Here is a 26,952-nt window from a genome sequence, read left to right as displayed (position 1 = left end):
TACATAGCTCATGATATATCATCTTTCATACATTTGACTCAAATTGTGTTTTGAACTCCCATTTTCACCCCAAATACAGATTGCAGAATCACATCTGTTACATATTCACATTTTTACATAATGCCATATTAGTGACTGTTGTATTCTGCTACCTTTCCTATCCCCTAATATCCCCCCTCCCCTCCCCTCCCATCTTCCCTCTCTACCTCCCCTGCTGTTGTTCAATTCTCTCCCTTTTCCAGAGGTCTTAAATTTTTTTTTAATTTTTTCTCATAATCTTGAAGTGGTTCATCTTAAACTTTTGGGGCTGAAAATGTATATGAGTGGTAGTGCACTTGCCTAGCTTGCATGAGGCCGTGGGTGAAAAAGAAACAGTCCAGAGGTACTCAAATTTGTGATTTTTTTTCCTGTCAGCCATTGTGCCATCGCCTATTAAGACAGTTTTCACTGTTAAAAGAATTTAATTCATCCTTTCCATCTTTTTGTCTTACAATGTAGGAAAAGGATGGCCCACCAGGACAAGGAGTGCTGTCTTGTGTAAATGTATCTGAGGACACTTTCTCCACTACCTCACTAACTTCCAAATTGCATTGTTGTGTGGTTTTATCAAGTTCCAGTGAATCAAGATGCTGAAAGTGCACTCTACTGTGCTTTTGTACCATTAATGCCAATGTTCTTGTAAACCACTTGTATATATGGGAATAGTTGTAATCAATTTAAACCAGTTTCCTAGGTGGCTGAAACCTTTGTTTTTAATCTTGTGGTGTGTTTTTATAAAGACAATGCTGACCTTAATGGCATTATTTGAATCTATACACTGGTAAATCTAGTTGCAAAGAATGTACTTAAAAGCCCCTCTTCTTTTATATAGTTTCAAGTTATTTTTGGATTAACTTAAAATCTATTTTTCATATAAAAATAAAACTTGGGTCTGTCATCTAAATTTCACAGATCTGTGACATCTGAAAGTCATCAAATTTTGCCTTATTTCCAAGAAAATGACAATCTTCCAGTTGGTTTTACTATCCTTTACCTGGAAGTAGGTTCTATTTCCCAATGAATGTTTCTTGATTCAGAAATAATATAAAACCATTATGCTTCAGACATTTTTCCTTGGCCAATAATACTCTTTGGGGGGAAATTAGGAAAACTTTATTCTTTATAAACACTAACCCAGTCACATAAATTCATATTGTAGTCAGACTTTTATTAAACTTTTGAATTATAATTAATAGCTCAATTCCATGACCTATACATTTCTCTAAAAACAAGAATAACAGGTAGGCACACGCCTATAATCCCACCTATTTGGGAGGCAAAGGGATCCCAAATTAGAGACCAGCCTCAGCAACTTGGGAAGACCCTGTCTCAAAATTAAAAAAAAAAAAAAAAGGAGCCAGGAATGTAGCTCAGTGGTAGAGCACCCCCCTGGATTCAAACCCCAGTACTACAGAAAAAATAAAAATACCATCCCAGTTGTGTGGCAATAGAATTATTCCCAAAGGGTAAATGTGTAATAGAGGTTTTAAAATATCCCCAAGAACTGTTTTCTAGACCACCAAATAACTTTTGAGCCAGAACTGGCATTATATCATGTTACTATGCAGAACAGCACAGTGTAATAATCCCTTGCCACCAAAGTTTTAGATTCCTATAGTGTGGCTAGAACTGGATCATTAAGATACTACACAAATGTAATTACAGTAAAGATAATGGAAGTCACATACAATTACTGATTTAGTATGTTCTAGAAGGCATGTTTCTAAAACAAAACTTGGTTTGTATTTTGTCGGGGTTTTTTGTTTTTAATATTTTTTTAGCTGTAGATGGACACAATACCTTTATTTTTATGTGGTGCTGGGGATCAAATCCAGTGCCTCGTGCATGCCAGACAAGGGCTCTACCACTGAGCCACAACCCCAGCCCCTTGGTTTGTATTTTGTATTTACATTTTCCTTCATTTCACTTTTGCAACTCTTAGCAAAATGGTTTAAAGGCCTGGCCCATTCACAATTTTGGCATTCTTCAAGGGCAGTTTTCAGGCCTGTGATGAATGTGGGTTAAAACTAGCTCAATTACTTATTGATGTGGTTTTATATGCTGCAAATGTAGATTAAATTAAATTTAAAGTGCCACATGAACCCTCTCCATATTCCCAAATAGACAGAAATGGAAGATATTTGGTCTTCTGTTTAAGGTGAGTGGACCAGACAATTCTATTTTTATAAAGGTTACATCTAAAACAATGGATATATGGGGGAAAAAAAGAAGTCTAAAAACTATGGCCTTATGGAATTAGAGAAGTGAAGTAATGAATGTATGAAGTCAAATAAGTGGTTTCAATATACATCTTTCCCAAAAAATTGTTTACTACCACTAGTATTTTGTATATGGCTCCAACGATCCCACCCCCACCAAAAATAAAATCAACATTACTGCATCAAACATTTTATTATCCATGAAAAATAACTTGAACATTGTACTGGAATGTCTAATGCATAAATAGTACTGAGCACCAATAACTAACTCAAGGGCTTCCTCAAGGGTGCAGGGCAATGAGTAATCCAAACAAACAGGTGACTGCACAAGCAGGAAGCGCTTTTGGGTTAAAAATTAAAAGAATTGCATTCTCTCCAAAGTGTACTGCCTACCCAGTGTCTGGCACACTCATGTTACAACAGGACAATCTGCTCCTCACTTTTGAGCACCCAAGTTTATTATAGGGATTTACACATGCAGATAATAAAATTTGGCCCCACGTACAGTCAAGGGAGAACATTACCAACCACCAAATATGCTGACCTCAAACTGAAGGTCAATGAAAATAATCCAAGGGTTATGTAAATATTAGGACAAAACTAGCTCAATTACTTATTGATGTGGTTTTATATGTAGACCTCTTCATACAATGAATAAGCACAGTTATGCAATAAAAACTGAACACTTAAACATCAAAAAACCACTGACCTGAAGAAAATAAATCCTATTATAGTTCAGAAAATAATGCAACCAATTTTAATTTAATCTAGATACAGGTACTTTATTTACAAATATTTAGATTAATAGCATTTTGTTACATCAAATGAAGAGTACAGCAGTCTGAATAAATCCTTCTGTCACAAAAACAATTAAGACCCACTGTAACTAACTTTGGGAATCAGGGTATTGCACCTAAACAAGGAGTCTTTAGTTTGTGATTGCTACCTTATATCCCAGTAGGTGGTTTGTTTTGTTTTTGTAAATATTTACACACACCAGCAGGTCATGGTCCCTGGGCAAATCCCTTGTGATGCAACAGTGTAAGCAAAATGGACCACTGTAAGCCTAACAGAATATCCCAATCCACTCCAGGAATCTCCTTAAAAAAGTTTAACAGAGACAAAAATGAGTCCACAAATAAACCAAATCCTATTTTTCTGCACATTCCAGTTTTGGCTTTTATTTAACATTGACTATACAATACTCTGGAACTATGACAGGTTTTAGCCCAGAAAGATGTAACTTTACGTTAGTGTCTGTAAATAGGGATTTAAAATGTGTATTTAAAACACAGCAGTTGAGCTGAGCGCATTTTATATAATATGCTCAGGTTTACCTATCCTACACTTCCAGTAACTTCTCAATCCCCAGCCACTGAACCATAAACTCAATTAAAAAGCAATCAACAGAAGTGAAGAACTTAGTAAAACAGTTTTCTAAAGAAGGAAGATTGTTTCTCTAAAATATGTATTCTTTCAGTGGCCAAACCACCTAGTGCAAAGTAATAACTTACTTTGTATCAGCACAAACACTGAAACACCATTAGAAACACTTTCCCTTTTACAAAATGATTTATGCCAACATGACATAAACTAGCCCCTCCCACTATGAACACAAGGGATAATCCCATTTCACTGTGGTGTTAAAAATGCACAATTTAAAATCCCTTAACAGCAGACCTATGGTTCTGGCTATCTGGTTCACAATCTCGACCATTCCAAGAAGATAAAGATATAAAAGCTTAAAATGTGCAATAATAAACCCAGCCTTTTTTCTTTTTCTATACAGTAAGGCAAGAATGCAGCCCGTAATGCAAAATGTTTACAAAAAGAGAAAAGCAGGTTAGCACATTGTCGATTGCACAAGAACAGTTAAGAAAATCAGCAGGTAAGCCACAGTGCAAAGATGGAACAGAATCTGCTAGTGTTAATCTGCTGACGCTAGGAGCTCTTTCCAGCATAATGTCCCCAAACACTGCCAGCACCAAGGGGTGGAGCCAGTGTTACTTGTGAACTGCAGTTGTGTCTATTTCCTTGTGTGAAATGGCAGGGAGTAACATGGTCACATACAGGTCATACTGTACAAACTGGTATTTTATACTGTTCCAATGCCAGTAATCAATTTATTTTCTTCATTAAAATAATATACACAGGATGTATTGTTAGTTCGGTTCCTTCAAATTTTATACATATTTACTTTCTGTTAAAGAGAAAAGGATAAATGGTGTGTAAAAAAAAAAAGAGATAAAGCTATTAAGCACGAGAGAAAAGATAAATGGATATTTCTCCCTGTGCAAGGCTAAGACAGAAGCAAACCTCATCAAGAAAAATGCCACCTGACAACAGGGAATTTATCCAACAAAACAAAACAAAAGCAGTTGTAGAACCCCTTCTCTACCATCAGAAGTCATTTCACAGCAATGAACTTACTGGTTACAACAAACAGTCAAAGTGAGGGAGAAAGGCTGAAGATATCAGCAAATTAAACCGTACAGTGAGACAATGCCTTGCCAAAGAGGGAAGGTAAAAATCATCAAGTCCAGCATCAGTGCTCAGTTTAAATCATATATTGGTGACATATCTATCACAAAGACAATCGAGGAGGGGAAAAAAAGTCTAGATTTACCATGCAGGAGAGATTTATTACTCTACTTGCCTTTGATAACCTGATTACATCTAGTTGTTTAGCAGTTTAGTATTGTGTTAAACTGTTTTTACAACAGAGTTGTTTTTTTTCTTTGTTTTTTTTTTTTTAATTAAACCCAGTAAGATGTACAGAAGACAACGTGGCAGTAAAAAGTACTGCTTCCAACAGACAGAGGTGAAAGGTCAAATGAGGGGCCACAGCAAAGAGGTCACTAGCAGCCACAGCCTTCTCTCTGAGGTTGGGGCTCACTGGTTAGCCGGCCTCCCTGCGGGGCTGACGGTTTGTGTTGTACACCGGACTCGGCAGCATTCAGATCCAGGCTTCCATCCTGAATGTTCTGATAGATTTTCTTGGCAGCCTCAAGGAAAGCATCTTCTACGTTCTCTCCCCTAAGAGGCAATTAACAATTTTTATTCAAGAACCATAGATTTCTACAGGTAACACATTATACACCAACTTTTTTGCTACCCTTCAGTCAACTACCATGATATCTTCAACTTAGCCAGTGTCATTTAATAAGAGATCACTTGACTGGACTAAGAGAATGTGGGAAGATATTTCTGGGGAAAGTGAAAAAACATACTAAAAGCTGTTTATACAAACCGTATCAGGTCATTACACATGTTCTAATTATTACTAAAATGGTACACGTAACATAGAACATGATGGATGAGAGGCCATTTCTGTGACAACAGACAGGGTACTCCAAATAGAAATGGAAATTTCTCCAAACATGCTGAATAGAAATTTCTCCAAACATGCTGAATAGGATTCCAAGATTTATACTGTCTGATCAAACAAGTGTTAAGTATGGACTGTGTCCTGTTTTTATCATATGATGGTAACACAGTCATGCTTAGCCATGTTCACATTTTTTAATCTTTTGAGACTAAAAGAATCAAATGTAAGACTAAACAAAAATAAGCTACCCTCCACTCATCACTTGAAAGACTTTTTGGCTTAATAAATAAAGAACTCTGATTGGGAGTTCAAGGATTCATGGAAGAACAATTAGAAATGATCATTTTTAGACAACATTTCCAGTCTGGCACAATGGTGCAGGCCTGTAATCCCAAAGCCTCAGGAGGCTGAGGCAAGAGAATTCCAAGTTCCAGGGCAGCCTGGTGGTGATGCTAGGGCTGTAGCCTAGTGTTAGAGCCCCCCAGGTTAAATCTCAGTACAACCCACATACACAGTATCATGCTTTTTAACATAATCATAAGTATTATATGAACAAATTAGCCAAGACTGCATCCAATATGCCAAATTCCTATTGTGAAAGTCCAACAAAACTTTTGGAATATAAACAGAGTTTCATTTATTAAACTAGGTTACCAATGGGATCAAGAAATAATTTTTTAAGTAATAAAAATTCACCTTATTTTTAAATTGAAATGGGAAGTATGTTTGCTTACTGTTCTTCCTGTCATTAAAAACTACACGTGGAACTGGTGATGTAGCTTTAGTGGTAGAGTGCTTGCCTAGCACACACAAAGCCCTAGGTTCAATCCCCAGCAGCACACGCACAAACACACGTACACATATTACATGGATATGTTATTTGTATATGTACATGTGTGTATACATTATACACTTTTTGTATACATGGTTCTACTTTGAGAAACAGTATAACTGAAACATAATCAACATTTCAACTATACTTACGTTTTTGCACTTGCTTCAAGGAACAATAAGCCTAAAAATAAAATCGAGACTATAATTAGGACATTTCAAACTAACTCACAAGGGTGTTTCTCTTCAGTAACATCTGAGTAAGTTTTCCCATCAGCTGTCAGTATTCCTCCTGTAGTTACTGTACAAAAAAATGTATAGTTTTGATTGGGGTTATCTTAATATTTCTAATCAATTGAACTGCTCCTAAAATGAATTTCATACAAGCTTCTGCACACACTTTATTCCCTCATTCTTGAGATTTTTGAGCAGTCTGAATTTTTGAAAATTTGTCAAATAATCTGCAATATCAAAATCCCACCTTTTCTCAGAAATTCTCCCAAGTGTAATCATTAAGTGTTAAAAAGAAACCCACCATTTTCTTCAGCAAACTGTTTGGCTTCTTCGTATGTAACATCTCTCTGTGCCTCCAAATCTGCTTTATTTCCTATGAGAATTATTACCTAATTTGTAATCAAAAGAAAGACATCTTAAAACAAAAGAAACCATTTAAACCAACCATGCAAATTCTGAAACCCCCCCCCCCAAATCTTGACAGAACAAAAAACTGGGTCCAAAAAGGCAACCAAGTACTAGCAATACCATCAGGCAGGTCTACAGTATCATAAAGACATTAGTAAGAAGAAAGACCTTAGCAGTCACACAGGCCAAAGCTTGACAAGCTTTCTGTGAAGAAAAGGTAGTGTCTTTTTAAGTTTGTAGACCCCATATAGTCTCCACCTGTTTTTTGGTTTTTTTTTTTTTTTTGTACCAAGGATTGAACCCAGAGGCACTTAACCAACCACTAAGCCACATCCCCAGCCCATTTTATTTTTTTCTTTTGAGAAAGGGTCTCACTAAGTTGCTTAGGACTTTGCTAAGTTGCTGAAGCTGCCTTTGAACTTTCAATCCTCTTGCCTCAACCTCCCAAGCCGCTGGGATTACAGACATGTGCCATCGTGCCTGGCCTGCATATTCTTCTTTGCTGTTTTTTTTTTTTTTTTTTTTCCTATTAACCCCTGAAAAATGTAAACCATTCAAAACTAGGCTGTGGGTTGGATGTGACCAGTTGGCCAATTTGTTCACTTCTGGTCTAGAACAACATCTATTTGAGTAATCCCATACATACACCACACACACACACACACACACACACACACACATAATTTATTTTTATATATATAGGGAAGGTTTTGGGACTCTCAGAAAGTTTAAAAACCACTAGCACTAGTTCAACTCCTTCAAGTGACAGGTAAGGAAATTAGAGCCCAAATAAGGTAAAGGAACTTGCCAAAAGCTACTAAGTCAGTGGTAGTAGGATGTTAGAACCAAGTAGGAAACTCTCATTGTGACCTATAGACAAAGACTGTCCTACCTACACTATCTCTAGGTAGGACTAAGTTCATAGCAGGTAAACACAAATGTCTGTGTGTTGCCATGGGGGAAGCTGAGAATGAGAATCAGGGTTCTAATGCTATGGGTTCAAGTCCAGGGCAAAATATCACACACCTACAATCTTCCATTTGGAACCATCTATACAAAGTAAAGTTATGCCAAAGTTAAAGAAAGCTCTGCAAAGCTTTAAGAAAAAAGTGTGTAGTCTTGGAAACAGTAAACGGTTTGGGCCTTTCCATGGGGCAGAGAAGGGAAGATTTATGGATCAACTGTATGTGTGTAAAAGCTTATTTCAGACATCAAAATCTCCCCCCTCCTTTCCCTTTCCATACAGGTATAGTAATCCAGATATGGTTTCAACTAAAAGGTGCTTCCACCAGTTAAATATTTTTCATGTGAAATTACAGTACCTGGCTCTTATACACTTTCAAAAATTTGTGCCCAATAAATAATCACTTTGACCTGAATGTAAATCTTCTGCAAGGACATTAGTCAAGCAGTACAACAAAAGTAAACATTCTTCATTTAATAAACAAATGCCCACTCAGAAGGAAAAAAAATCCTTACAGTCCACTAGTCTTTTAAAGAATAAAATAATGGCACTTAAAAAAAATTCAACCTTTTTTAAAAAAACAAGTCTGTTAAAAGTCAAAACTGCCTAGTACAGGAGCATAAGATAGATACTCAAAACAAGGAAAACTGGGCTGGGGTTGTGGCTCTGTGGTAAAGCATTGCCTATCGTGTGAGGCACTGGGTTCAATTCTCAGCACCACATATAAATAAATAAAGGCCCATCAGCAATTAAAAAGTATGTAAAAAAACAAACAAGGAAAACACCCTGGCTTCATGGGAGGTGAGGAGGGAGGAATACCACCTCCTTCCCAATTACTTAAGAATTTCAAAAGCAGGCTTCCCACCTTACTGAGAGGGGACACACATGGAATGCTAATAACAGAGGTATAGAACATACTGGCAACAAAATGAGAAAATATATAGAACTTTTACATAAAATCCAAAGGCAACTTTATAGAAAATGGAATTTATGAGCTAGACCTCAAGAAATAGAGATTTTTTTTTTCTTCTGAAGATCTGGTTAGACTGTGGGTATAAAGGAGACAGGAAAGACATGGCTAATTTGTTTACTACATGCCTCCATGGACCTTCTACAATGAGTATCTTTAACATTTTATTTGAAATAACTGTAAAGTCACAGCAAAAAGAGAGGTCCTGTGTATCCTTCACCAAGCTTCCCCGATGGTAGCAACTTATGTAACTACAGCATACTCTTAAAATCAGCAAAGTGACATGGTACAATCTATAGCTCTTAAATGTCAATTTTTAAATGCTCTCATGTATGGCTGTGCATATGTGTGTGATTCTATGTATTTTATCACAGATATAGATTTGTCACAACAATCAGGATATAGAACCGTTCCATTACTGAAAGAACTACTCTCACACCTCATCCCTAACACTGGCAACCACTCATCTGTTTTTCCATCTCTACAATTTCATCATTTTGATAATGTTACAAATGGAATGATATAATATGTAACCTTTTGAAATTGTCTTTACTCTGCATACTATGCTTGACAGCCATCCAAGCTGTTGCCTGTATCAATGAGGTTGTGGCTCAGTGGTAGACCGGTTGCCTAGCACATGTGAGGTACTGGGTTCCATCCTGAGCACATTAGCTAGATTGCTTCCGGTTTTGGGCTATTGTAAATAAAGCTCCTACGAACATTCATCTACAGATTGTATATATACCAACATAATAATGAAAATAAAAGTTCCAGGTACAGTCTCTAACATAATAGGCATACAATGTTAACTGACTTTCAATTATGGTTAAACTCCTCGTTCTCTCATAAAAGCTAATCTCACTACTGATTACATATTTATGGAACCAGGCCTCTGCTAGATGGTGGACATACAAAGTTAAGTGAGACATAGGCCTTGTTCTTGAGAAGTTCAGTCACAGCTCAGTGTCCTTCTCCTCATTGTTCCTGGAAAACCTTCCACAGAAATTAGTGAAACTTAAGACCCTGCTCACACACCATACCTCTGCAAAGCTGGTTTCTCCAAAAGGCACTGGTCATCCTAGACTCCCCAACACTATGCCACCCTATTTTCTATTTCATTTTTCAGTCTGCTTTTCAATATAGTTATCTATATACCTGTTGCTTGCCTGTTAGACTATAACCTCTTTTGTTAAGAATATGTTTGTTTATCCTTGTATACTAGAATCTAGATGGTGGCTGGCTTTAAAAATCTCAATAAATATCTTCTCAGTCTGGTTAAGAAACTGGTTTTTTAAAGCATGCTGAATATTCAAATAACTGTAGATTCACATCCAGTTAAATAACACAGATCTCTTATATATTGTGCCCAGTTTTCTCCAATGGCAACATTGTACAAAACAAATGCAGACATCCCTTTTAAAATTGAAGATTTCATAGTCTCCAACTGACATGAAATCACCACCCCATTCATAACTTTCATTTTTCTAAACCACAAACATGAACAAAAACCAATTATAAAAAAATGGAAAACCTGGAGCAATTAGTTTTCAGTTAATCTAAAGATTCTTGGGGCTGGGGGTATAGCTCATTGGTAGCACACTTGCCTAGCATGCATGAGGCTCTGGATTTGATCCTCAGCACCACAACAACAAAAAATCTCATTCCTAATACCCAAATACAAAAATCTCACCAGTAAAAGGCTTTCCTGTTTGGATTAGCTTAGATCTTAACTTTTCTTTATAGTAAGATGTCATTTAACTTACAGTATTTGGATTGGTGAGATTCCTTGCATCTGTCAACCAGCTGCTTAAGTGGTTATATGTACTTCTTCTGCAAAAATTAAAGTTTAAATTTGTTGACTTCCACATACAACTACCATTTAAACAGAAAAAAAAAAGAAAATTTGGCAAATATTTAAAGTATATGCTTTAGTCAGTATTTTTATTTTGACTAGGTAGTTACTATGAAGAATGGTTATGAAATACCATATGATGTTTTAAAAATCTAGCTAAACTCATTATTTTTAAATAAATAACATCCGACAACTATGTTAATGACATGTCAGAATCAAATTATTTATTCTTAAAAGTACATCCATAAACAAACCAATAAGCAAGCATGGAACAATCTGAAGTCAAAACTAAAATTATTTTGAAATTATCCAGATTTTCAGTCACAAAATGGACACAATGTAATACCAAAATGCCTAGACAGTGACACGTTCAATAGAAAAACATTTCTGCTTTTTAATTTTCAATTAGAAACCAAGAAATCACAGTGTAAGATGGTATGTAATTTATCTTAGTAATAATTCAAAGAGTAAGCTAATTATAAAGCATAAAAACTGGCTTTAAAAGGGCATTAGTACACGTACTAGAAATTTAAGTTCCCAGATATCAGAAAGGAAGTTTAACCTAACTTTGCATTTTTTTTTTAACCTGGCAGCATTTCCAGATTCAAACTGTCCTATTTCTCTTTCTCCAAGCAAAAGTTTAAAAATTCATAGGCTACTTTGCACTAGCCAAGTTGGCCCCACAATAGCAAGCAAATCCAAATACAGATGGTCTCCAACTTATGATGCTTCAACTTGATTTTACTAAAGGTTTACCAGAATATTACATGCATTTTTGACTGATATTTTCAACATACAAGGAAGTATCAAAATGTAACCCCATTGCTAAAGAAAATTTGTAATGTACAATATTATACAGAGTAAAACTTACTAAAGAAGATAACCTTTATGAAGTTAAAAATGTTTCTGATTTCTAGACTCAGAACATTAATCCCATCTCACCCATCTGACATGTAAGGAAAGAGAAGGCCATAAGGATTCAGATCAAGATCTACAACCCTTTCACACATACCATGTGTCCTAAGTGTTTCTGAGGTTTGCCTTGCGAATATATTCCATGATCTCTAGCTGCCAGTGCTCAGAAATATTCATTATTTCAAATATTTACTCTTTCCCCAATGGGAAGTTAAAAAAAAATTCCTTACTCAGGTATTTTTCTTTTCTTGTACTATCTCAAATTATACATAAATCACCACCTAAATGTCAAAAAATGATGTCATATATCAAGACAGCACCTTTTTCTTAATGGTTTAAAATGTTGTAAGTAAACAATGGTCAAATATCACTTTCAAAAAGTACAAGCCTTACCACTGCTCAATATTTGCAGTACCAGCATATCATGACTTCACACAACAGGGATGTTTTACTTCTTACACAAATAATAAATAAGTCCAAACATACTTATTCTGATTTTGATGAATTTTAAAAATTTCAAAGCTGACAGGAAGAGTGAATTGTTATAAACTGCCACCACTCTGGTAAAAAGAAAAACCTACAGTTCTATACAGACAGGTTTTTAAATAGTCTTATACAATACCATTTACTGATCATGTTACCAACTACCTGACTAAAATAAAGCATTAAGATATGTAGCATCAAGATCATGTAAATCATATTATTTATGTGTACCTTCACTTCTGCCAATGATTCAGATAATTGTTGGGTTATTAATTTAAAATTCACTATAATTTTATATCTATGAATAAAGAATCATCAAATATCCATTAACTGGTGGTACTAACACTAAAAAGAAGTGCTAAAATATTCCTAGCTTTAAGGTGGACATTAGATATATATCAAAACTGATTTGGCAAAACAACTGCCATGATAAGCTCTGCTCTCAATTTAGAAAGGTATCCTGTAACAATTACAGTTAATGCCAAGAATTAAGTCTCAGTAAAGTAGGGACTTTAAAGTTTACAAAATATAAAGTATTAATAATAGAAAAACTGGGAGGTAAACTGGTATCATGACTCCAACATCAATGTCACTATAAAGTGTCAGTCAAGAAAGCATTATGTAAAGCCTGAAGTATCTGTTATCTGTAACAGTTAATATTGAAATACAATCACCATAAAGCTTACCCTTTTAAAGTATATAATTGTTATTCTTCATATATTCAAAATTGGGCACTGATTACTATTATCTAATTCTAGAAGATTTACATGATCCCAAAGAGAACCCTACCACCACCACCCCCAGCAACTCCCTAGGCCCTGGCAATCTTCCATGTCTGTGGATCCGCCTATTCTGGGTATTTCATAAATGGTACCACCTAATATGTGGCCTTCTTGTCTAGTTACTTTCACTTAGCATAATGTTTTTCAAGGTTGATCCTCAGGTAGCACGTGTAAGAACTTCATTTGTTTTTATAGCTGAAAAGCAGTCTATTGTGTGGATATGCGATATTATATTTACCCATTCATCAGTTGATGAACATTTCTGTTGTTTCTACCTGAACTACTTTCAATAATTTAAATAGACATATTTTACTTATATGTTTAAAAGATGTTTAAAAGCAAAAACATTTTAAATATAAATTACATTTTAAGTATAAATCACCATATTTAAATTTATTAATAATGCATGGCATTTTTAATAAAATGAGACAGTTCTACACAGACAGGTTTTTTAATAGTCTTATACAATACCATTTACTGATCATGTTATCAACTACCTGACTAAAAGAAAGAGCAGTAAGGCTTATTTTACTGATTTTCCCTGAGACCACCCAGTTGTAGAAATTTACTGAGACTTTTGTACTACAATTATAATTAGACACCATCTTTATTCTAAGGCAGCATTTCCCACAGTGTGTGTTCCTCAATAAAATAAACTTAGGAAACACCAAATTAAACAAAGTTAAACAGTAAGGAATTTCTTTACTGAAGAATTTCTCAAGGTCTTAATATGCTAATGTACACTGCAACTCTACATGAGGAAATAGTATAAAGCATTTCCTAAACAGAAATATGCTTCAAAGTAATTATCACTTGGTCCCACTCACCTATCTCTACCCCCCTAAAAAGAGAGAGTCACGCTGCTTTTGATTGGTGCTTTGCATCAACATGAAAGGTGATCCAGTTCATTTTCTAGCTTATGGGAGACAAACAGCATAGTTTTCCATGTTCTCCAAAGTAAACCTTACAGTCCAGTTTTGTTACTTTATATCAAGTGCCTTGAGTTTCCAGAAATAGCCATGTTGATATAAATTTAATCCTGCTGCATGTAGTATTTAAGTCACTTCAATCCATGTTAGGACAAAAAAGAATTTAAGTAAATGAACAATTAAATACTGAAGTATTATACATAAATCACCACCTAAATGTCAAAAAAAATGATGCTATATATTTCAAAATAGCACCTTTTCCCCTTCAGATGCTAGCGTAAGAACTACTTGCAATCTATCATGCTGGATTAGCAAAACTGTATATTTAAATCTTTGGCCTTATTTTCAGAAGGCATAAATTTTAACACAGAGGCTGAATAAAGTAACTCCTCAAGACTTGCTTGCTTTCTACTGAAGTGAAAGAACAAAGCTTCAAATATAATCATTTCTTCTTAAATAATTCAACTCATGCTGCTTTTCAGAACTGTATTCTTCAATTAGCTCCACCCACCATCTCCTAAAGTTTTCTTCAATCGTACCAACTTCCAGAAAAAAAAAAAAGTTATATCAAGTTGTAGACGGCAACTTAAGTTGTAAAACCAAATACATTCATTTAGTCATCCAACTACAAACTAAAGAATGCCTAAATCAGTAACAAAGAAACCACATTTCCCAAAGTAAATTTCTATTCCCAAGTATGAAGGTTGAAAAGTTATTCACCTCTTACCTAGTGATATCATACACCATAAGTGCACCCGCAGCTCCTCTGTAGTAGCTTCGTGTAACAGCTCTAAACCGCTCCTGTCCTGCTGTATCCCAAATCTGCAGTTTGATTTTTTGGCCACTAACTTCAATTATTCTTGTACCAAATTCAACACCAATTGTGTGAGGACAATCAGCCATAACTGTTAGGGAGGGGGAAAAAAATATAATATCCCAACTTTCAGAAAACTTCAAATTTAGACTACTGGGGAAAATCCACTGAATAATCAAAAGACTTACTAATACTTATAGGCTCTAAACTAATTCTACCACTGGAGGGTTGCTGGTAGGGCGGGGAAAGCAAAGAACTAGAAGTCAAATGTGAATGAACTAATATAAGGGTCAGCAAACTTCTGGAAAGAACCAAACAATCGATTTTTTTAAGTTTTGTAGGCCAAAAGGTCTCTGTCACAACTACCCAAATCTGCCTCTGAAGCAAAAAAAAAAAAAAAAAAGCAGACAATATGTAAAATAGACAGGGTTGTGTTCCAATAACATCCTATTTCAAAAAATAGGCAGTAATTGGATTTAAGCCCACTAGCTACTGTTTGCTGACCCCCTGGACTAAAAGAATCTGCTAAGTACAAATAAGATTTTTAATAAACCCTTCACAATGCCAAAATTATACTATTTAGCCATCTGACAATCATTACTCCGTTTAAAAAAAAAAAAAATCAAAGATTTTAGGACTCTAGGTGTTATTAATCAGACAAATTTTTACCCTGGAAAATATTATCAGTGTCTCAAACAAAATCATCACATTTAATACATACTTATAATTATACACTAACAAGTTACATATATCTAAGCCAATAGTACAAGTCCTTTCCCTTATTATTTGGCCGCTTAAAACCTAAACTCACTATTCTGGTACAAATGCACAATTGAATGGACACTTCATAAAATGTTACATCAAATCTCTGTGGTTAGTAGCACAAAAATGCTATAGAAATGACTTCAACATACACAAACAATTTCACTTATGTTTAGCATATCAATCACAACAAATTGGCCCCTTCTCCTATCACCTAAAATGAGAGTTGTACTCTGAATCTTATCAACTGGTCATGAATATAGAAAACTCCATTTTAAGTATTTCAAATCTACTAATTAGTTAACAAATGAAATATATGTAGCAAATGTACAATAAGATAATCAATTTCTACAACAGAGTCAAAGAATAAGGTTATTTAAATTTGACATTATTCTAGCATCTTTTTTTTTAAAGACAGAGAGAGAATTTTTTTAATATTTATTTTTTAGTTTTCGGTGGACACAACATCTTTATTTTATTTTTATTGGTGCTGAGGATCGAACCCAGCAACCTGCGCATGCCAGGCGAGTGTGCTACCGCTTGAGCCACATCCCCAGCCCAACATTATTCTATGCATTTTTTTAAAATAACATTTTTGCCACCAAGAAATCTAAATGTGAGTCAGAATATAACACATATAAAAATTAACACTCTGGGCCGGGGTGTAACTCAGTGTACAGAGTGCCTGCCTAGCATGCTCAAAGCACTGGGATCAATTCCCAGAACCATAGAAAAACAAAAACCAATACTCAAAGCATACTGGTAATAATATATTTCATTTTATCTAAGTTAAAAAAAGAAATCACTGCACCTAAAGACAAAAGTGTGAATATAGGGAAAGTTATATTTAATTCATAAAGTACACTGAAAATGACTCAAGTTTTTAAAAATGTAGAAATGTAACAATAAAGAAAGCTACTAAAAGGCTGGTGCTATAGCTCAGTGGTAGAGAGCCCATCTCGCACGTGTGTTTGATCCTCAGCACCACATAAAAATAAATTTATTGTGTCCATCTACAACTAAATATTAAAGTTTTACTTCACATATTGAACTTACATTTTTTTTCTGTAAACTGATGAAGCAAGCAAGATTTTCCTACTCCCATGTCCCCTGTTTAAAAAAAAAAAAAAGTTTAAGATGGCAATTACATTTCTCAGTTTTATAGTATCATCATATGCAATGATTCTTATGTCCCTTACCATAAATATCACAAGTTTCTGAGACACATTTAATGTGGCTTTTCCTTCTTTACAATGGATTAAAAATATGTGAACGTATATTTTCACTGACTAGTTCCAACCTTTAGCAGTGACAGAATCTGGTTATAAATTTATTATGTTAACAGTGAGCCACCAACTTTACCAGCAAAATTATGAAAATGTTACTGTGAGCTGTATCAAAGTTTGGGTTTTTTTTTTTTAACCCCTTAACAAACACATAGAAGCAAAGGAGTAACAAATGAGGAAACATATAATAAGCAGAAATAACAAACTGAATTTTGGAAGCTTGACTGACTAGATCCTGTGTCTTATCTCACATTTTTTATTTCTTATAGAATGACAAAAGAAAAGAATTTATATTACATAAAAACCACAACAGAATAAATCTCATCCTGGCTATACTACAGCAATATATTTTATGTATTACAGAAATCATTCTGAATCCACAATGTTCTCTATCAATTTTTGGAATCCAGGGGGATATCAGAATTTTCAAGTAATCTTTAGAATATTTCAATACTACTAGGAAATTAATCTCATTCCTCATTCCTAGTATTAACAATCTTTCAGGTAGCCCTCAAGAACAACCAAAATCACTACACTAGGTACTCAGCACTATACTACAGAAGTATCTAGGCCACAATGCAAAAGGTACATTTATCTTTATTAAAGAAGCTTTTAGTTCCAAAGTGAGAAAAGAGCTTATTTCTTCTGGAGTGTTACATATTAGTATATAAATGTATATTAATGCTTTAGGGATAAGAGTATAAGTTAAGCAAACTTACCAATAATAATATATTTAAAGATGTAAGAGTAGTTGTATGGTGCAGTTGCCATGGTGGCACTAAAAACAAAGAAAACTGTATTACTGCAGAAGGAAAAATACATGTTATCCAAACTGATCATTGCAAGCCTTTAAAAAGACATAGGTAAAGATATATATAAAATAAAGTATACTGAATATACTCTGAACAAAATATTGGTTACGATAAGTCAGTAAAATTCACTTCACAAATGATCAATACATACAAGTTCTCTTCAATGAATAGTACTTTAACATTCTCATGCATTATTCACAGAAATATGATAATACACCCAAAAAACTCCAGTATTTCACTTTAGGAATATCAAAAAAGAAATGTTACTCTGCAAAATTTCCAACAAAAATCTCTAAAAATAGTCCCCTTTTCCTTAACATCCCCTCCCTTGTTAATAGACCAAGTAAGTTACAGGTAGTGTACTTATTCGGAATTGTGATTCTAAACAGAATGATAAAAAATAAACACAAACTTATAAACACAAAATAAGTTTTGTCCTCTACTCTAAATCAATAGCAGAGCATCCAAAGAGCAATCACGATTTTCAAATCAAACTGACATCAGATTATATTGAATCCCATGAAAATGTGGTTCCTGTATTATTTTATTTTTAAAAGGAGGACAATCATCATTGGCAATTTCATATGATTCACCACAGGACTTGCAGATTAACAATATAGTAGGGGCCTGAAGAAATAATACTATAAATGCTGAAAAATATTACCAGAAAATTGTACTTATGCTTGTAAAACTTCAAAGTTTATATGTGTGTATATATATATATATATATGTATGTATATATACACACACACACATATATATATTTCAAAAGGTCACAGCCCATTCATTATCTTCAGACAGACTTAACATAAAGAACTCTAATTAGTTTCCAATTTTAACAACTTACAAAAAAAAAAAAAACATTCTCAGCAGGGTGTGGTGGCACCACCTAATAGTCCCAGTTACTCAAGAGGCTGAGTTTGGAGACTGCTTGAGCTCAGGAATTCAAAACCAGCCTGGGCAACATAGTGAAATGCCATCTCAACAATGACAACAAAAATTCTCCAAACAATTCACATGTGCCTCAAACATGTCAGACACTGTGCTGGTGGTAGAGAAACAAGGGATAAGTTCTAATAATGGCAATAACTTCCAATAAAAGTTTATTTTCATCAGTTTTCAGCTCATGGAAAGACAAAAATTATATATAAATATCAAAATTTAACCCGTTTTTAAAATTTTGGCTTATATATATTTTTTTAATTTGATTTTTACTGTACTGGTCAATATCAAATTATACAAGCAAGATAGCTGATATTATTGGAGAAATTCCTTTATTGAAATCAACACTTTACCATGCTTCAAATAAAATTTCTACATAAATAGCAAATCTTAACCAGCAGACAGAATATTTACAGTAAGTGAATTATCAAGGAAGAGAAAGTTCTTAATTACAGTAAATTATTAAACAATCACTCACACAGTATAGTCGCCTTCCCATTTAGCTATATGCATTTACATTCACACAAGCAGATTCCTTGCTCCCCATTACAGCCTGGCATGTTGTAACACATTTACAATCAGTCTTCTATATCATAGAAAACTCCCTTAACCAGTTCTGTCAGGAAAGGGAGTTTTTCTAGTTAGATTTAATTCTGATTCTGAACATCATGACTTTCCATCTCCTTTCCAGCCATTAGGGACTTAATACTTTAAAAAAAAAAAAATTGGTCTTGAGGCTGAACTTGATCTGGATTATTCACCAAATCTCTGAACCAGATACTAAACACAAAAAAAATCTCTTGCATTAAAAAATGGTTTTTAAAGGTTATTAACTTCCTAACCTGCATTACTTCTTTTCTCCATGAAAAGAATACGCTTTTGTTCTAATTAATTTTTAACTCCTACACTCTTCTTCCCCTACTTGAACTTGAGTAAAAGTAATTAGTTACCTTTGAATTACTGTTTCTCTGGTACTCCTCCCCTTGATTTTCTATACATCTTCTAAAAGTTACAGCTGTATATACTTTGCTTCATCTATTTTACTGTATTAAAATTACAGGGGTTGGGGCTGTAACTCAGTGGTAGAGCACAGATTTAGCAGGTATAAGGACCTGGGTTCAATACCCAGCACAGAGCGTGCGGGTGACACACACGCACGCATACACACACACACACACACACACACACAAAAAAACCTATGCCTCTAACAATCCCAATTTCTACCTCAAATGCTCTAGAGACTAATCATTAAATTATAACCCAATTCTAGTTGTATTAATTTGTGTACTTGCTAATTATCAAACAAAACATTAAATATCTAAATATTCATTAATTAAATACCTACAAAGATAATAAATTGAGAATGTTAATTAGAAAATCAATATAGTATAAACAATTTCCAAACAAAATAATCACTACTCCAGATTGAATATAGCACTTTTCTTTGCCTCTACTTCACCATGCAATTTGGGGGCTCAAGTTTCTTTAAATAAACAAGCAAACCTAAAAGCAGAATTAGTGGAAAACTATTCAAACTTACTAATTTCTATAGAAAAAAAGGAGGCAGAACACTGTAGCTACTGATACAACATGCCCTTCTGTTTTTACTCTAAGGTTAAAAAAAAAAAAAACTGGTTAGTTTAAATACATTCCAATAGCTTATATTCAGTCAACTATGTATTTACACTAGAACTACATTCAAGGGACCTTTTTAAATACACTTAGTACTACTTCAACAAAGGATTTCTCAGCCTCATTTCTTAAACATGAAACTTTGAATTGATTAGTGAAAACTATATTTTTGTCTAGCTTTGGAAGGGGAAAATCTGCCCTTTATTTAAAAGTGCTTTTGCGGGGCTGGGGCTGGGGCTGGAGCTCGGTGGCAGAGTGCTGGCCTAGCATGTGTGAGGCACTAGGTTTGATCCTTAGCACCACATATAAATAGACAGATAGAGATGGATAAAGGCATTCTGTCCATTTACAACTATGAAAATATTTTTTTAAAAAAGAAGTGCTCTTGCTTTACCTTTTGAGAACTTAAAGGTCCAAAAGGGGGCCAAGAAATGTTGGTCTAGTTCAAATACTATGAAAAAAGAAGTCCACTCAACACTACAACTTCTACTAATTAAAAAAAACCAAAAAAACAAAAAACTTGGGGGACTGGGGTTGTGCTCAGTTATACAGTACTTGCCTAGCATGGGTGAGGCACTGGGTTCTCGATCCCAGCACCACATAAATAAATAAAATAAAGGTATTGTGTCCATTTATAACTAAAAATATTTTTTTGAAAAACTTAGTAATATTCTATAATTTGTATACAACTCCTGATGTGATTAAAATGCACCTCCTTTTTTAGCATTTGAATAAAGATGACAAGCAGATAAGACCTCCTTTAATGCTTCTGATTTTGTGTGTGTTGATAGGGACTTAAACCAGGGTTTTTCCATGAGCAAGTGCTCTACCACTGAGCTACATCCCCAACCCTTTTTGAGACAGGGCCTCACTAAGTTGCCAAAACTGGCCTCAAACTTACAATCCTCCTGCCTTGGCCTCCCAAGTAGTTGGGATTAAAGGAGTGGGCCACCACACCTAGTGGCCTTTGATTTACAAGGAAAAAAAATGACAATTCAGACAACAAACATCATTAAATACATGAGGAACAATGTGTAAACTAACAAACACGATTGTTACAGTTACCATTTACTGGGTATAGAACATGTACCAAGCGATATACTAAACATTTTATATGTGATTTCACTTAATCTTTACTACTAGCCTTACAAGACAGTTACTATTATCTCTCATTTTACAGATGAGAAAATAGTTGCAGTAAGTAACACGTCCAGACCACAGTTTAAATGGACAAGACAAGACTGAATTTGGCACTGTTTTGACTGCAGAGATCCCTCTAACCACTACATATTCCTGCCTCTTCCACACAGTTATGAGAAACTCAGTGGTGTTGCTTTAGGACACAGAGTTTTCTCACATGGTCCTAATTTAATATTTTGAGTAAAAAGTACGAAATAATCACATTCAAAAGATGCGTTGTGATAAAAATTTGTAGGTACAAATGAACAGTAATATTAGCAATCATTATAATTTACCTACTTTACAAAGTTTCCTAAGAGAGCATGTGAGAGTAAACCACATGATGAGTTGCATTACTTTTCCCTATACTGTCTTACATAAATCGTTAACTCTCACAACTCTAGTAGAATCATTATCGTCATTGAAAATTTTCAAGAAATTGACGATATAATCTACTAATTTAGCCAGTGTTACAAAGGTAGAACTAAAACTTGAACCTAGGCCCAATTCCAAAGCCATGGTTTCCCTAGCATACACAGGTAGACAGCTGTCATGAGAAATGTTTACTAAAACAAACCCCAATTGTTGTTCCATGTAGTCAAATGACCCCTCTTAAGACATTATGCTTAATTCAGCTTTAACAAAGGATTTCTCAGCTTTGTATCTTGAATATAAAACATACTATTGTTAAGGTCAGAAATAAAACACACAACATGTTTTTCTTCCACGTTAACAAAAATCACAAACATATTTCCATATTAACATTAATTACTGTTGTGCCAAAAGAATACATGATCTTCATTAACTGAATCAGACACCTTCCTAATTATACAAATGACTAGTTTTGCAATATGCAGGTACATGTGAAGTTAGATTCATACAGCTTGTGGAATTCTGAAATGCCATCCTTTTGTAAAGTTATCAGTATATTTAAATATCTTCAAAATAATCCAAATCATCCTTTGGTCCACAAATCCACTTGAAAATATCCTATAGAAACAAAAACTTCAGTTCATAAAGCTAGGAGTGTATTACATTTAATGCACCATTTTTACAGCAAAAAACTGGGAACAATCTTAAATATTCCCATCAACAAGAAAATGGCTGAATAGAGTACACCTGTACTACAAAATAATATGCATTCAGTTTAAAAACCAGTTAGACTTACATGCATTCATCTGGAAATATGTTGATGATTTTGTTAAAAATGCTGCAGAGTTTTCAGTAGTAAAGATTAAGCATACCTAATTTTCGGACACACACATACTCAAGAAAATAAACATCAAATGTGAAAATGGAAGAATATATAGGCTGAGAGAATAAAAGGCAAAGAGGAAAATTATAAACTTTAAACATCCCTGCAGTATAACATAACAAAAAACACACTATTTCATTTGGTAATATGTTCTAAAATACACAAAGTACTGAAAATTGATAAGTATTATTTCCAACATTGTTTCTGAATTTATTCATAGTACTGGGAGCATCCTAAGAAGCCAATCATATGATCAGCCCCAAATAAAAAACCAACACCAAGAGCAGAGGATTTTTCATTTTTTAAATAGTTTAACTCCCTACTGTGTTTATGCACTGTCTTTCACACTATTATATAGCCATTTTATACTTCTTAGAACATATGATATTACTGTAAAACTTTTACATAACTGATTCAAGACAGCAGGGAAAAAGCAACCCACTATATATTCCTGGTGATCTGAAGTCTTTCATACCCTCATTGCTCAGGATTTTTTATTTGTTTGTTTATTCCAATAAGTAAGAATTTTGCTATAAAGAGGCACCAAGATGGACTGCTTTTGTGATCTCATTATGAAAATATTATCTACTGAACATAAAACATTGTGCTAGGATTTGGCAATATAGTAATGATCAAAAATGACAACACTGCCTCTGCCTTCATGGAATTCAAGAACAGAGTATTCTGATTTACTTATAGGCCCACTCAAGTGGAATGCTTACTTGACTGTAAGTCAGGTGGGCACAAAACTTCTGCAGTTAATAACAATCTAATTAAAATAAGTAGTCCATTTCCTTTCTGCTACAGTATTACAACTTCTGAAAGTAATCCTTAGAAGCCCACTTTAAAAACAAAAAAATCAAAAAAATCTCACTTTTCACAAAATAGTTAAATGTGAAGGATTACAATAACTGGAGCACTTAAAGTGTCAAGAAAAAGGCAAACTTTTTCAGCTAATTATGGTATACTGCTGAATAGGAAGTAAAGTAGTACCTTTATTCATAGAAAAACTTAACAATCAAGAGACAAAATTCTGTACTTGCTACTAGAGCTTAAAAGGATTAGTAACAGTGAAATGTTTACTGATGATATATTATTCTACTTTGTATACTTTAAAATTGTCTAAAAAAGGTCTTAAAAAGTAAAATATAACTATCTCTAATCTGTTTGTAAACTGCTTTTTCCTACCATGGCTGACATTTGTTTTGTTTTTGTATTGGAGATTAAACCCAGGACTGCTTTACCATTGAGCTACATCCCCAATCTTTTTCAATTTTTTGAGAAAGGGTCTTGCTAAATTGCTGAAGCTGGCCTCGAACTTATGATTCTCCGTCTTAGCCTCCCAAGTCACTGGACTTAGGGCAGATGCCACTAACACTTTAAACCACATAAAAATGTTTCAAGCTTTTTTTTTTTTAAACTGTCTCCCTATAGTATTAGTTTTAGCATTATATCTTACATATCTTACTAAGATTATGCAAAAATATTTGATACTTACAGACTTACTTGTAAGAACACTCAATTCTGTTGCATATTTAAAGTTATTACAATTTATTAATTTTAATAATTAGTAATATTATTAATATTAAAATTTAATATGAAATATAAAGTGAAAACATGGTTTTCATTCCAAGGAATTTTTTACTAGTGCATTATAAGTATACATAATAGTGGAATTCATTATACCATATTCATGTATGCACATAACCAAGGAATTTTTAATATATCAGAATCTAAGCTTTATATCTTTATAATTAGTACCATTTACCGAGTACTTATTATATCCCAACTACTTTATAAACAATCTCTAATCTTAAAAAAATTACTTTATAAATAAGGAAACTATGTCAGAGAAATTATATACTCATGTTTATATACTACTGGATGCAAAGCCAGGATTTAAGCCCACTCTTTAGAAGTGGAACTATTTGGCTCTCTAAAGCCTTGCTCTTCTCATTCATTCAACAGATATTACACACCCACTACAGGAATGGCAAAGTTGCAGGCACTGGGACACTATGACAAGCAATGTGCGAAGGGCTTTCCTTAAATCCCACTTAATCCTGAAACAACTCTAAAATGTAGGTACAATTATTCCTTTTACAGATAGGGACAACACTCAAGTGGGAACCCTAGACAAGCCGACTCCAAAACCTTAGCTAGTACATCCTTCAAGGCATGACCAAGTAAAATCACCAAAGCAGAACTTTTAAGAAAAATTTGGAAAGGCTTGAGGGAGAGGTAGAACTTGGATTATTGCAAGGTCAAGTTTGTCCTCAATAACCTCACCCGAATAAAAAAAGGTAGTTGGGTCAGTAATGAAATGAATAGTAAAACTTTTCCAGAGTTCAAATCTGAGCTCTTGACACTTGCTGTGGGACCACCAGGAAAACACCTGCCTTCTGGAAAAGTGCTTCTTCAAACAAAATGGAAACCTGCATATCTCCTCCAAGGTCTGTGAGAATAAGGATTTGGCCGTGTACCAGCTGACCTGATAGACTTCAGTCATAAAAGGGTAATCAGTTATCATCTGGAGCAAACACAGGAAAAAAGAAATTCAGTCGTCAGACATGACCAGGCAGGGTCTCTGGTCTAACCTGGGGTGTAATACAGAGAGCACCAGCCACCGTGTGGGGAGAAACCAGTCTGTTCGTACCACCGTTAACCAGCTACCTCACAACTTCAGGCCTCAGTTTCCACACCTGTAAAATGGGGACGATGCAACCTATCTCCAAGGACTACACGAGGCCAGATAAACACATCTGAAGATCCCTCTCCGTGCCGGCACACAGGAGAGTGCAAATCCTCAAAGCGTTCTTGTTCCATCTTCTTTTTTAAAATTCTAGCCAAAACTTTTTTTCTTCGACATTTCTAGATGCTATGTCGGTTCTGAGCCTCACAGGGGCTCACCAAATCCAGAACCCGGCAAGCACGGACCCACAACCGCGTCCCCAGCCGGGTCTAGACCGGCTGCCCACATCGACAAGGACGCGGGAGCTAGTCCAAGACACCGGCGAGACTGCGGGCTGCTGCTGCCTTTTGTACTCGGGGCCAGATGCGGCCTCTGGGGTGTGGATGCCACGTCTGGGGCTCGTGGGTGCCGGCGGCGCGGCTCGCGTGGGTAAACACTGCGGGGGAGGCCTGCAGCCGCGGGGACAGGCGGCGGGAGAGGGGCCTGCGGGAGCCGCGGGTCTACCCGGGAGGCGGGGAAGACCAGGCGGAACACACCCTTCCCGCACGCCGGGAGCCCTGCGCCGGCGGGCAGCACGAGGGGGTCCGGGCGGCGCGGGGGACACCTGCGCCCCCGCACGCGTCCTGTCAGGCCGGCGTCGCGGCGCCCTCCGCCGACCCGGGCTTGCCGCGGCCTGCGGGGCCGGGCCCGGGCGCCGCCCGCCGCCGCCGGCTCGCCGCCGCCGCCCCTTGCAAGGACCAGACGAGGAGGCCCGGACCGGACGGACTCTGCGGAAGGCCTGGGTTACCTGGGGGGTTGCTGGTGGCTGGGCAGCTTTCCGGGCGGGAGGGGGGCGTCAGGACGAGGAAGAGGAGGGCGGCAGCGGCGGGAGAGGGGGAGGGGGCGGTCGGCCGAGGCCCCGGCAGGTAGGCTGGCGGGCCAAGAGGTGCAGACGCGCCGGCGGCAGCAGCGGTGACGGCGGCGACTGCTCTTGCGGCTCCCTCAGGATCTACCTCGGGCTGGTCCAAGATGGCGGCGCTCCCTGCACAGGGTTTCCTGTCACCCTCGCAATGGGCCGGACCACAAAAGAAGGGGGGAGGATGCGCGCGCAGCCGGCGGAGCCCGGAAGAGGGTGGTGGAGGTCGGGCCGCTGGCCACGCCCCTTCCTCGGTCCTCCCCTTTTTACTAGTCGCGCCGCCGCCGAGGCCCTCCCCACTAGCCTCGCGACTGAAGGGGCGGGGGAAAACGCTGATGCGCAAGCGCAGTCGCGTGTCTTCGCCTCTCAGGGAACTTACTGCGCAGGTTTGCGTGGAATCAGCTGGAGTGCGTCTGCGTTTCAGATCCCTACGGCTATTGCGCGAGAAGGCTTTTCCACAATTTTGAACGCCGGCAGCCACCACTTATCTGGACCCTTGCTGTGTACTGGCCACTGTCCTAAGAATGCATTTACTGCATTCTTTTAACATGTATGTACTGATTGTTTTGTATACAGCTGTGAACAAGGCAGACTAGTCCCTGACCAACAATCCCAGAGACATCTCCCCATTTTATCGGTGGCAAAACTGAAGCTCACATCGATCAACCCATATGTCTAAGATTATACAGCTAGAAAGTATCCCTTTCTGGCGTGTCTCTCTCCTCTCTT

At 36.1% G+C, this 26,952-nt stretch overlaps 2 protein-coding genes across 2 annotated transcripts in view; one reads left to right on the top strand and one right to left on the bottom strand.

Moving 5' to 3' along the window:
- The window catches only part of CNTRL (centriolin), an 83,005-nt gene extending 79,619 nt beyond the window's left edge, over nucleotides 1-3,386 (top strand). Inside the window, 1 exon segment of the mRNA XM_081279271.1 lies at nucleotides 499-3,386. The gene's annotated coding sequence lies outside the window, so the exon portion shown is untranslated.
- RAB14 (RAB14, member RAS oncogene family) lies at nucleotides 3,014-26,404 on the bottom strand. The gene is made up of 8 exons (XM_081279272.1): nucleotides 26,116-26,404; nucleotides 17,536-17,594; nucleotides 16,587-16,640; nucleotides 14,682-14,859; nucleotides 10,757-10,823; nucleotides 6,953-7,040; nucleotides 6,571-6,601; nucleotides 3,014-5,294 (listed from the first exon to the last, which is right to left on the bottom strand). The coding sequence occupies exons 2-8, from the start codon at nucleotides 17,585-17,587 to the stop codon at nucleotides 5,117-5,119; spliced, it is 648 nt and encodes a 215-aa protein (XP_081135398.1). The 5' UTR covers nucleotides 17,588-17,594; nucleotides 26,116-26,404; the 3' UTR covers nucleotides 3,014-5,116.
- Between the last annotated feature and the right edge of the window lie 548 nt (nucleotides 26,405-26,952).

Source organism: Spermophilus citellus, assembly GCF_964194105.1.
Source record: "Spermophilus citellus genome assembly, chromosome: 2".
NCBI classification, from domain to species: Eukaryota; Metazoa; Chordata; class Mammalia; order Rodentia; family Sciuridae; genus Spermophilus; species Spermophilus citellus.
The sequence above is the reverse complement of the archived record's forward strand: the minus strand, read 5'-3'. Positions and strand labels throughout refer to the sequence as shown.

What these genes read in the sequence shown, in the direction of transcription:
- RAB14 (XM_081279272.1), bottom strand. Translation starts at nt 17,587, where the DNA reads ATGGCAACTGCACCATACAACTACTCTTACATCTTTAAATATATTATT. An exon ending in ATGGTGTATGATATCACTAG is followed by an intron (nt 10,824 to 14,681) that starts GTAAGAGGTGAA and finishes TAATTTTTGCAG; the next exon opens with AAGAAGTACATATAACCACT. An exon ending in ACAGTTTGCTGAAGAAAATG is followed by an intron (nt 6,602 to 6,952) that starts GTGGGTTTCTTT and finishes TTTTATTTTTAG; the next exon opens with GCTTATTGTTCCTTGAAGCA.